This window comes from Salmo trutta, chromosome 32 (genome assembly GCF_901001165.1).
Source record: "Salmo trutta chromosome 32, fSalTru1.1, whole genome shotgun sequence".
In the NCBI taxonomy this organism is placed as follows: domain Eukaryota; kingdom Metazoa; phylum Chordata; class Actinopteri; order Salmoniformes; family Salmonidae; genus Salmo; species Salmo trutta.
This window is the reverse complement of record NC_042988.1, coordinates 893112-906434: the sequence shown is the minus strand read 5'-3', so window position 1 is coordinate 906434 and position 13323 is coordinate 893112. Positions and strand designations below refer to the sequence as shown.

At 41.4% G+C, this 13323-nt stretch overlaps 1 protein-coding gene across 2 annotated transcripts in view; it reads left to right on the top strand.

Annotated features, from left to right (window-relative positions):
* The first annotated feature begins 2080 nt into the window (after positions 1 to 2080).
* pitpnbl (phosphatidylinositol transfer protein, beta, like) overlaps positions 2081 to 13323 on the top strand; it is a 77015-nt gene continuing 65772 nt past the window's right edge. Inside the window, exons 1-3 of one of the 2 annotated variants that reach the window (XM_029726960.1) lie at positions 2081 to 2211; positions 2887 to 2917; positions 12627 to 12772. In XM_029726960.1, the coding sequence (XP_029582820.1) occupies positions 2090 to 2211; positions 2887 to 2917; positions 12627 to 12772 (299 nt within the window). In that variant the 5' untranslated portion in view covers positions 2081 to 2089. Of the gene's footprint in view, positions 2212 to 2886; positions 2918 to 6161; positions 6194 to 12626; positions 12773 to 13323 lie in introns of those variants that run through there. The other variant, XM_029726961.1, reaches the window with a different exon arrangement.

Below are 13323 nucleotides of genomic sequence, written 5' to 3'. Positions count from 1 at the left end.
CACCACACTGAATATTATGTTGCTATTGTCTCCATCCTCACTTCTAGGGACAGGAACTACACGAAAGTACCTGCCCTATCTAGCATAGCCTATTCTCTCACTGGCAGTTGGGGCTGCTATCCTTTCACCCTCCTCCATGGCTGTACCTACAAATGCATTTGGTGTTTGTTTATTTACAGTAATAAATACATCAAGATAGCTAGCTAATATGAAGTTACAGTTGAAGTCGGAAGTTTACATGCACTTAGGTTGGAGTCATGAAAACTTGTTTTTCAACCACTCCACAAATTTCTTGTTAACTTTTGTTTTGGTAAGTCGGTTAGGACATCTACTTTGTGCATGACACAAGTAATTTTTCCAACAATTGTTTACAGACAGATTATTTCACTTATAATTCACTGTATCAAATCCAGTGGGTTAGAAGTTTACATACACTAAGTTGAATGTGCCTTTAAACAGCTTGGAAAATTCCAGAAAGGATGTCATGGCTTTAGAAGCTTCTGATAGGCTAACTTACATCATTTGAGTCAATTTGAGGTGTACCTGTGGATGTATTTCAAGGCCTACCTTCAAACTCAGTGCCTCTTTTCTTGACATCATGGGAAAATCAAAAGAAATCAGCCAAGACCTCAGAAACAAAATTGTAGACCTCCACAAGTCTGGCTCAACCTTCGAAGCAATTCCCAAATGCCTGAAGGTACCACGTTCATCTGTACAAACAATAGTACGCAAGTATAAACACCATGGGACCACGCAGCAGTCATACAGCTCAGGAAGGAGACGTGTTCTGTCTCCTAGAGATGAACGCACTTGTGCAAAAAGTGCAAATAAATCCCAGAACAACAGCAAAGGACCTTGTGAAGATGCTGGAGGAAACAGGTACAAAAGTATCTATATCCACAGTAAAACGAGTCATATATCGACATAACCTGAAAGGCCGCTCAGCAAGAAAAAAAGCCACTGCTCCAAAACCGCCATAAAAAAGCCAGACGACAGTTTGCAACTGCACATGGGGATAAAGATCGTACTTTCCTCTGGTCTGAAGAAACAAAAATAGAACTTTTTGGCCATAATGACCATCGTTATGTTTGGAGGAAAACTGGGGACGCTTGCAAGCCGAAGAACACCATCCCAACCGTGAAGCATGGGGGTGGCAGCATCATGTTGTGGGGGTGCTTTGCTGCAGGAGGGACTGGTGCACTACACAAAATAGATGGCATCATGAGGCAGGAAAATTACGTGGATGTATTGAAGCAACATCTCAAGACATCAGTCAGGAAGTTAAAGCTTGGTCGCAAATGGATCTTCCAAATGGACAATGACCACAAGCATACTTCCAAAGTTGTGGCAAAATGGCTTAAGGACAACAAAGGTATTGGATTGGCCATCACAAAGCCCTGACCTCAATCCTATAGAAAATGTGTGGGCAGAACTGAAAAAGTGTGTGCGAGCAAGGAGGCCTACAAACCTGACTCAGTTACACCAGCTCTGTCAGGAGGAATGGGCCAAAATTCACCCAACTTATTGTGGGAAGCTTGTGGAAGGCTACTCAAAACGTTTGACCCAAGTTAAACAATTTAAAGGCATTGCTACCAAATACTAATTGAGTGTATGTAAACTTCTGAACCACTGGGAATGTGATGAAAGTAATAAAAGCTGAAATAAATAATTCTCTCTACTATTATTTGGACGTTTCACATTCTTAAAATAAAGTGATCCTAACTGACCTAAGACAGGATATTTTTTACTAGGATTAAGCTAGCTAGCTCATTTGAGTTAGCCTGCATTGTAGCTAGTTAGCTAATAATACATAGTTTGTTTTAACATTTTTGAAAAGTATTTACTTACTTGAATAGGTTCACCCAGCCATGAGGACGATTGGAAACAGGGCAGCAAAGTTTGTTTGTCACCAGAGCGGTTTAGAGCATATTACTTTTTAACGTTATCTGTGAATATGGATTAGACTATTTACCCATTTAATAACCAGACCTTCATACAAACTTGTTATGCGGAATTCTTTACGCACAATCGAAAAGCTGCTATACGCTGCCAGTACGCCCACAAGCGAGCCATTGTTCGGCCCGCGGCGATGTACAAGGAGCCATACAGTACTGTAGGGGGCGGTATATGCGCCTTAGTTGTGATCCGCAAATACAAATTTAAAGAAGAAGCAGTTCAGTCCACGTTCGGGATGGTACTCATAAAGGAATAGTAAGTACATTATGTACGCTAATTCTATTTATATCATAGCGTCCATCATGACTCTTAATCGTTAGCACAATATGTACAAATGTGTTATTTAATGCATAACATTGCTAATGCAAGGAGGAATTTGAAGCAGTGATTTGGTTAGAGGTAACGTTAGCGGCTTGCTAGCTACTAGTGTAGCCTCCCAGCTTCAGCTAGTTAGTTAAGCTATGTCAATGTTTGTGTTCGATAATACTGGCTGTCTATTAGACTAGCTAATGTAACTCGCAATTGTGGGACATACCTAGCTAGATATCACTACAATGTGGCACTCCTTGAGCCGTTGACAGGTTTTCAGAAATGTTGAATGATCGGTGATAGCTAGCTAGCTGACGTTACTTAGTGCAGAAATATAGCTAACGTTAGCTAGCCACTGTCTCTTGATAGCTAACGCGATAGCGGCTCTTCGGATAGCCAATTTCGAACCTCTCCTTGGTTGTTCTAGCTAGCGGCGATGCTAACGTATGGAATGTAATCTACCATAGCACGAGCTGATGATACCATACTATATGGTCCGCATAGCCGACTTTACTCAACATATCGTGGAGTTGAGTAAACTCTTAATGTTAACACAATAACTACTTAGCCAATTGTATTGACTTGTATGCCCCTCTTTCTTTATCCTCCATCTCTTGATAGCCAAGTGCTGTTGCCCTGTTCAGTTGAAGAGGTAAGAGCATGGTTTAAATTATTCGTTTAGCCAAACACATTAACTGAACAAAAATATAACCGCAACATGTGAAGTGTTGGGTCCATGTTTCATGAGCTGAAATAAGATCCCAAAATGTTTCCATAGGTACAAAAAGTTCTCTCGCAAATTTGTGCACACATTTGTTTAGATCCCTGTTAGTGAGCATTTCAACTTTGCCAAGATAATCCATCCACCTGACAGGTGTGGCATATCAAGAATCTGATTAAACAGCATGACAATTATACAGGTGCACCTTGTGCTGGGGACAATAAAAAGCCTCTAAAAGATGCAGTTTTGTCACACAACACAAGGCCACAGATGTTTTGAGGGAGTGAGCATTTGGCATGCTGACTGCACGAATGTCCAACAGAGCTGTTGCCAGGGAATTAAATGTTAATTTCTCTACCATAAGCACGGCCTCCAATGTTTTAGAGAATTTGGCAGTACGTCCAACTGGTCTCACAACCGCAGACCACGTGTAACCATGCCAGCCCAGGACCTCCACATCCATCTTCTTCACCTGCGGGGTCGTCTGAGACCAGCCACCTGGATAGCTGATGAAACTGTGGGTTTGCACAACCAAAGAATTTTATGCACAAACTGTCAGAAAACGTCTCAGGGAATCTCATCTGCATGCTCGTCGTCCTAGCCAGGGTCTTGACCTGACTGCAGTTTGGCGTCATAATCGACTTCAGTGGGCAAATGCTCACTTTCGATGGCCACTGGCATGCTGGTGAAGTGTGCTTTTCATGGGTGAATCCCGGTTTCAACTGTACTGGGCAGATGACATCGTGTGGGCGAGTGATTTACTAATGTCAACGTTGTGACCAGAGTGCCCCATGGTGGCAGTGGGGTTATGGTATGGGCAGGCATAAGCTACGGACAATGAACACAATTTCATTTTATCGATGGCAATTTGAATGCACAGACACCGTGACGAGATCCTGAGGGCCATTGTCATGCTATTTATCCACCACAATCACCTAATTTTTCAACATAATACACAGCCCCATGTCGCAAGGATCTCTACACAATTCCTAGAAGCTTAAAATGTCCCAGTTCTTCAATGGCCTGTATACTCACCAGACATGTCACCCTTTGAGCATGTTTGGGATGCTCTGGATTGCCGTGTACGACAGCGTGTTCCAGTTCCTGCCAATATCCAACATCTTCACACAAATCAAATCTAATGTATTTATATATCCCTTCGTACATCAGCTGAAATCTCAAAGTGCTGTACAGAAACCCAGCCTAAAACCCCAAACGGCAAGCAATGCATGTGAAAGAAGCACGGTGACTAGGAAAAACTCCCTAGGAAAAACTCCCTAGAAAGGCCAAAAACCTAGGAAGAAACCTAGAGAGGAACCAGGCTATGAGGGGTGGCCAGTCTACTTCTGGCTGTGCCGGGTGGATATTATAACAGAACATGGTCAAGATGTTAAAATGTTCATAAATGACCAGCATGGTCAAATAATAATAATCATTGTAGTTGTCGAGGGTGCAACAAGCACGTCCGGTGAACAGGTCAGGGTTCCGTAGCTGCAGGCAGAACAGTTGAAACTGGAGCAGCAGCATGGCCAGGTGGACTGGGGACAGCAAGGAGTCATCATGCCAGGTAGTCCCGAGGCATGGTCCTAGGGCTCAGGTCCTCCGAGAGAAAGAGAGAAAGAGAGAATTAGAGAGAGCATATTTAAATTCACACAGGACACCGGATAAGACAAGAGAATACTCCAGATGTAACAGACTGACCCTAGCCCCCCTGCACATAAACTACTGCAGCATAAATACTGGAGGCTGAGACAGGAGGGATCAGAAGACACTGTGGCCCCATCCGATGATACCCCCGGACAGGGCCAAACAGGCAGGATATAACCCCACCCACTTTGCCAAAGCACAGCCCCCACACCACTAGAGGGATGTCTACAACCACCAACTTACCGTCCGAAGACAAGGCCGAGTATAGCCCACAAAAATGTCCGCCATGGCACAACCCAAAGGGGGGGCGCCAACCCAGACAGGAAGACCACGTCAGTGACTCAACCCACTCAAGTGACGCACCCCTCCCATGGACGGCATGGAAGAACACCAGTAAGTCAGTGACTCAGCCCCTGTAATAGGGTTAGAGGCAGAGAATCCCAGTGGAAAGAGGGGAACCGGCAAGGCAGAGACAGCAAGGGCGGTTCGTTGCTCCAGCCTTTCCGTTCACCTTCACACTCCTGGGCCAGACTACACTTAATCATAGGACACAGCAATTGAAGAGTGGAAGAACATTCCACAGGCCACAAACAGCCTGATGAACTCTATGGCCTCTATTTTAACAAACCTAATGCAGTGGTAAATCTAAGCGGTAGCGCTGTAGGTTTGGGGGGGTTAAATAGTTTTGCTATTTTCACCGGCGAAGTTGCTGGCAGTGGCGCGAATTACCAAGATGTCGCCGACAGAGAGGGTCACCTTGCTTCTAGTTCTTAGGAAACTTATGCTTAGATTACTTGTTAGATATTGCTGCACTGTCGGAACTAGAAGCACAAGAATTAAGCTACACTCACAATAACATGTGCTAATCATGTGTATGTGACCAATACAATTTGATTTGATAGGGCTGGGTTTTGATGAATAAACCAGTTTTGGGTGTGTCGAGGCTTGCCCCTCACTCGCCAATCAGAATGTGCTTCTTGGCTAAATATGTGACCCAATTCAGGAAACTAGCCATATGTCGCAAGTCACGACTTCACAGGAGAGCCGTTTGAACGTAATAAAATGTGTTTTATCAATGTTTTTTTTTTTGTGGTCAGAAATGCCTTCTCGAACATGTGAACTTTCACGTGTCTAAATAACAAACTTGCATGCCATCTGTAAATACGAATAAAATTGTTAAATTACAAGCCTTGTTGGTTAAGCCACAGAAAAAAGGTAGGAACCTTCCCACTAGCCATGATTGGCTGAGATAATGAGTCGCTGGACATGCTAAGAGATGAGTTTGGATTGGTCTGCCATTTAGAAGGCTTCTGTATATTTGAGCTCGTCAGTCTGTGTTGGTATCCTGTCGAACGTGGCTTTTAATTTTTTTTATTTTGTAGTGGAAGTGTTGCTCTCCACTTTCTGGAGGATCAAGTTTTGAAATCAGTGGAACTAGTATGATAGCTAAAGAGATGGAGAGAACACCTGTCTCCGGATTACATCTTCAAACTAAGGGCAACCGTGGTATGGCATTCCTGACAGGGAGACGCGTCCATCATGCATGATGATGTAATACAGGTAAGATAGTCTAACGTTAGCTAGCTACATTTTCAGATATTACACTTCTAATTTTGACAGTGGTTTCATTTCAAGCTAAAGTGTACTGTTAGCTAGCTAATGAGAGCCTAATGTTAGCTAGCTAACATTGAACCTGGTTGGTTAGCTTCCAGCACTGTGGCATTGTTGGCACTGTTCATTGTTGTTTAAGCTAACGTTAGCTGGCTGGCTCATTAGCGAAAGTTACGTGACGTGTGTACAACACCCATTGAATATGGCCAGTGTCAGTAAACGTCTGCAAAAAAAGCGTAATGAAATTGTTGCCAGGAGAGCTGGTTAGGCTGTTTTCATGTTATCCGATCATCGGCCAGAGCGTGAAGTGTGCCCTCCGCGGGCGAAATGAGATGGGTGGGGCTAAAGCTTAAGAGGGTGTGAACGATGCTGAATGGGTGTAGACAAAAAGCTCTTCACAAGATACGAAACATTCAAAGGCCGTTTTCTCCAAAAGTTAGTTTACAAGTTGATCAACTTTAAAAGCAGAATTACTTTCCCATTGGTCACATACACATTTGGCAGATGTTATTGTGAGTGTAGCAAAATGCTTGTGCTTCTAGTTCTGACAGAGCAGTAATATCTAACAAGTATTCTAACAATTCCACAACAACTACCCAATACGCAAAAAGTAAGTAAAGGAATGGAATAAGAATATGTACAGTTGAAGTCGGAAGTTTACATACACCTTAGCCAAATGCATTTAAAATCAGAATAATAGTAGAGTGATTTATTTCAGCTTTTGTTTCTTTCATCACATTCCCTGTGGGTCAGAAGTTTACATACACTCAATTAGTATTCGGTAGCATTGCCTTTAAATTGTTTAACTTGGGTCAAATGTTTCGGGTAGCCTTCCACAAGCTTCCCACAATAATAAGCTCGCACACGCTTTTTTCAGTTCTGCCCACACATTTTCTATAGGATTGAGGTCAGGACTTTGTGATGGCCATTCCAATACCTTGACTATGTTGTCCTTAAGCCATTTTAACACAACTTTGGAAGTATGCTTGGGGTCACTGTCCATTTGGAAGACCCATTTGCGACCAAGCTTTAACTTCCTGAATGATGTCTTGAGATGTTGCTTCAATATATCCACATCATTTTCCTGCCTCATGATGCCATCTATTTTATGAAGTGCAAAGCACTTCATCAACATGATGCTGCCACCCCAGTGCTTCACGGTTGGGATGGTATTCTTCGGCTTGCAAGCCTACCCATTTTCCCTCCAATCATAACGATGGTCATTATGGCCAAACAGTTGTATTTTTGTTTCATCAGACCAGAGGACATTTTTCCAAAAGTACGGTCTTTGTCCCCATGTGCTGTTGCAAACCGTAGTCTGGCTTTTTTATGGCGGTTTTGGAGCAGTGGCTTCTTCCTTGCTGAGCGGCCTTTCAGTTTGTCAATATGGGACTCGTTTTACTGTGGATAGAGATACTTTCATACCTGTTTCCTCCAGCATCTTCACAAGGTCCTTTGCTGTTCTGGGATTGATTTGCACTTTTCGCACCAATGTACGTTCATCTCTAGGAGACAGAACGCACCTCCTTCCTGAGCGGTATGTCGGCTGTGTGGTCCCATGGTGTTTATACTTACGTACTATTGTTTGTACAGATGAACGTGGTACCTTCAGGCGTTTGGAAATTGCTCCCAAGGATGAACCAGACTTGTGGAGGTCTACAATTTTTTTTTCTGAGGTTGTGGCTGATTTCTTTTGATTTTCCCATGATGTCACGCAAAGAGGCTCTGATTTTGAAGGTAGGCCTTGAAATACATCAACAGGTACACCTACAATTGACTCAGATGATGTAAATTCGCCGATCAGAAGTTTCTAAAGCCATGACATCATTTTCTGGAATTTTCCAAGCTGTTTAAAGGCACAGTCAACTTAGTGTATGTAAACTTCTGACCCACTGGAATTGTGACACAGTGAATTATAAGTTAAATAATCTTTCTGTTATTGTTGAAAAAATTACTTGTCATGCACAAAGTAGATGTCCTAACTGACTTGCCAAAACTATTAATTTATTAACAAGAAATTTGTGGAGTGGTTGAAAAACGAGTTTTAATGGCTCCAACCTAAGTGTCTGTAAACTTTCGACTTCATCTGTACATAAATATATGGAAGAGCAATGACTGAGTGGCATCTTCAAGATGCAGTAGATGGTATAAAATACACTATATACATATGAGATGAGAAATGCAAGATATGGAAACATTATTAAAGTGTATGATATACCATTTTGTAGCTCTGACTCTACTTTTATCCAATGTAAAAAATACAATTTCAAATTTTGCTAAATAAGACCGAATCCAGGTGGTGAGTCACATATGTGGTTGACTCAAGTTGTATGTTTACGATCTTTTATGTATTGCGTTGTCTTCAACTCCAATTTGAATGTTAGTTCATTGTAGCCTAGTTTGTTAAATAGCCTGCTCCATATTTGCAAAATATGTTGAACTTGGTTGCAGTCCACATACAGTTGAAGTCAGAAGTTTACATGGACTGACTAATGCAGCACTCCTCCTTAAGGCTGCAATCAACTTACATAACACAAAGGCTATCGGTCATTCATGACTGCTCCGCTTTGATGGTGTGTGTGTGTGATTGGCTGATGGTTTCTAGAATCTCTATTATACAGTTGAAGCCGGAAGTTTACATACACTTAGGTTGGAGTCATTAAAACTCGTTTTTCAACCACTCCACAAATTTCTTGTTAACAAACTATATTTTTGGCAAGTCGGTTAGGACATCTACTTTGTGCATGACAGGTAATTTTTCCAACAATTGTTTAGACAGATTATTTAACTTATAATTCACATCATGGGGAAATGAGCCAGGTCCTCAGAAAAAAAATTGTAGACCGCCACAGGTCTGGTTCATCCTTGGGAGCAATCTCCAAACACCTGAAGGTACCACGTTCATCTGTACAAAGAATAGTACGCAAGTATAAACACTATGGGCCCACGCAGCCGTCATACCGCTCAGGAAGGAGACTCGTTCTGTCTCCTGGAGATGACTTTGTTGCGAAAAGTGCAAATCAATCCCAGAACAACAGCAAAGGACCTTGTGAAAATGCTGGAGGAAACGGGTACAGAAGTATCTATATCCACAGTAAAACAAGTCCTATATCGACAAACTGAAAGGTCGCTCAGCAAGGAAGAAGCCACTGCTCCAAAACCGGCATAAAAAAGCCAGACTACGGTTTGCAACTGCACATGGGGACAAAGATCGTACTTTTTGGAGAAACAAAAATAGAACTGTTTGGCCATATTGACCATCGTTATGTTTGGAGGAAAACGGGGGAGGCTTGCAAGCCGAAGAACATCATCCCAACGTGAAGCACTGGGTGGCAGCATCATGTTGTGGGGGTGCTTTACTGCAGGAGGGAGGAAAATTATGAGGATGTACTGAAGCAACATCTCAAGACGTCAGGAAGTTAAAGCATGATTGCAAATGGGTCTTCCAAATGGACAATGACCCCAAGCATACTTCCAAAGTTGTGTCAAAATGGCTTAAGGACAACATAGTCAAGGTATTGGAGTGGCAGAACTGAAAAAGTGTGTGCGAGCAAGGCGGCCTACAAACCTGACTCAGTTACACCAGCTCTGTCAGCAGGAATGGGCCACAATTCACCCATCTTATTGTGGGAAGCTTTTGGAAGGCTACTCAAAACGTTTGACCCAAGTTAAACAATTTAAAGGCAATGCTACCAAATACTAATTGAGAGTATTTAAACTTCTAACCCACTGGGAATGTGATGAAAGAAATAAAAGCTGAAATAAATCATTCTCGCTACTATTATTTGGACGTTTCACATTCTTAAAATAAAGTGGTGATCCTAACTGACCCTAAGACAGGGAATTTTTACTAGGATTATATGTCAGGAATTGTGAAAAATGGAGTTTAAATATAGTTGGCTAAGGTTTATGTAAACTTCCGACTTCAGCTGTAGTTCTAATTGCATTGCTTCAGTATGGACATACATTGTTAAATAGGCTATGGCATTTTCACTGATATAGGGTCTAGGCCTACTGTTAATTGCAGTCTGGACATGGACATGCCAAATGTAGTCAAAAGCAAGATTTAAATTCACTAGGCTATTGATAAAGCCTAAAAAGACTGTATAATTCGAATGAAAACTAAATTACAACATGTTTTAAGTAGGATACATCTAAATACATTTACAGGCAGTGTAATGTCTCCCTTTTCTCACAGTAGCAGGATAAAGAGCCAATATAAAGGGGACATGTCCACTCACCGTTTTACTACTCGCAAATGTAATGGTTATAAACATTATGGAACCATCTTACCGATGTAATATTTGCACTCCAGAAATAGCAGATGAAATTGCATTGCATTCGAGCCATGTAGCAGCCTACTTTATCACAATAAACCCATGGATGGTGAATATTCGTACTAATTTTTTTAAACCAACACTTTCTAATTAGGATCGGGTCAGAAGCATGATATCATAAATCTCTTGTCTCCTTCCATGGCATGGGTGAACACGTTGGCCTAAATGTCTTTATGCATTACATTCATACGTCTATATACAAACTAGGCTCCTGTCAATTGTATCATTGCCTTTGAGGTTTGAATAGTTCGGAGGTGCGTGCGTGTCTTTGGTAATCGGACGAGGGGCCATCTTTGAAAATAGGGATGGAAAGCCTACTCAAACAAGCTAAATGAAGTATGCAGGTATGTCAATTTTGAATAATGAAAAGGCATGAGGACAAAAACCTCCAAATATTTCAAAGCACGCTCGGTAAAACTCATTTGTTCATAGGCTAGTTGGCTAATGACCAGGATAAAAAGACACCTATATGATGCTGCTAAACCAGCCTTGATTAAGGGGAGGGTAGGCTATGCTTGGTTCTTAATTAAATGAAATGGGGGGGGGAATCCAATAGTTCTAAATGTGAGATTCACCTGCATAAAATCCACTTTAATAATGGAACACTAGTCACTTTTAATGTTTACATGCGGCTTTACTCATACTGTATTCTACTGCCACTAAGACATTGCGCGTCCTAATATTGAGATATTTCTTAATTCCATTCTTTTACATTTAGATTTGTGTGTTGTGAATTGTTAGATACTACTGCACTGTTGGAGCTAGGGACACAAGCATTTTGCTGCACCCGCATTAACATTGCTAAATATGTGTATGTGAACAATACATTTGATTTGATTTTGATCTCCAATGGGCACTCGCTGTGCTTCATGGCTGGATAGGCTGCACTTCTGCTCTCAAAATCCATGCCGTCATCAACTGCATTACTGCTAAGACCTGCTTTTTGTGAGTCTTAACTTCCCATTAGTGCTGCATGAAATTGTCACTTTTGCTCATGTTTTTAAGGACACATCTCAAATATTGCCCCCTCCCACGACAGTGCAAGTGAGCTGTTGTTAGACAGGTGCATTTACCTTGCACTGTGGGGCATTTACATTAGGGCTGAAAATTTGTTTGTACATAATGTAATTGCAAACTAATGTGCGTATGGCAGCCAAAAATAGAGCCCTAAGCGAAGGAGATTTTACAAATCTCTGTTTTACAAATCTTTCATTGAGAGTATTTTAAGTTTTTGTATTGTTTGTTGGTTTGGCAATGCCACTGTCAACCAGAGAAATATGCTGAGAAGGATTATCACCACAGCAAGCAAGGTACTTGGAGTCAAACAGGCAGGCCTGGATGAGATCTTTAAGGTCAGGGCCCTCCAAGGCTCACAATCATTTTAGACCCAAGCCACCCCCTGTACCCGGACTTTGAACTACTCCCCTCTGGGCACAGGTATAGGGCACCCCTCTGCAGGAAAAACAGATCGACAATTTGTGCCAGATGTGATATCCCTCCTGAATAGCTCGGACTAATGTTCCTTTCGACTCAGTAAGGCCAGCAGGCTAGTCTTTTTAAAATAAATTAAAATATTTTATTGGTATGTAACTTATGAAAGTTGAATTGTCAGTTTTGTTTTGTATTTAAACACAACTTTAAACGTGTACATGACACTGCAATAAAAAATAGGGTTAAGTAAGGAGATGTTGCGCTGCATGAAGCAAATGCTGGTTATGCCAGATACTGACTTGTTTTCTGATCCACACCCCAACCTTTTTGTTAAGGTATCTGTGACCAACTGATGCATATCTGTATTCCCAGTCATGTGAAATCCATAGATTAGGGCCTAATGAATGTATTTCAGTTAACTTGTTCACTCTAACTCAGTAAAATCTTTGAAATTGTTGCATGTTACATTTTTGTTCAGTGTAATTCAGCATCTACCATATCGAATACCAACTTCCGTGTCTTTATTTCTCATGCTGTGAACTGATTAAGCTGGTGGGAAGCTGGCTACATTAGCTACACATGCATACTTATGTAACGTCTTCACTCATTTACAGTACCAGGTCGGCCAGCTGTTCTCTGTTGCTGAGGCTAGCAAGAATAACACTGGAGGAGGAGAGGGTATTGAAGTGCTTCGAAATGAACCATATGAAAAGGATGGAGAGAAAGGCCAATACACGCACAAGATCTACCACATACACAGGTAAATACATCTGGTGGATCTGGCCTACACATTTGCTGTCCTTTTTTTCTATTACATGCAATGAGCCAACTTCACTATTAGCCTACTTCAAAGTGGAAAAAACGCTGTGAGATGCATTCTGCTAGGGAGATAAATACTACTCAACAGGTAGGGATTTAATGTATTTTATTTTTTTGAAGCGTAGCAATCTGTATTAACATTTTCCTATTAGGTGAGCAAGAAAACATTAGGCTAACCTAAGCATTTTTACAATCAGAGCAACAAAAATGGAGTGAAACAGTTCAGTTTTGGCATTGTACAACGATCATTTTGGATAATCTAAGATAGCAGGGTCATTTACAAAATATATTTGTTTAGAAGTAGTTGACGTTCTAGACTAGTGAAATAGGGTATTGGAATTGAACATTTTATAATTTTTAAGATTAATTAGTTTTCAATACACTTGTTGAATGATTGTAAAGCGTACATGTGAACGTTTTCTAATAAATGGTTAAACGTGCCCACTCCGATATCTCTCTAGCCAACATTTCACAGATTGGAAGTGGAAAGTG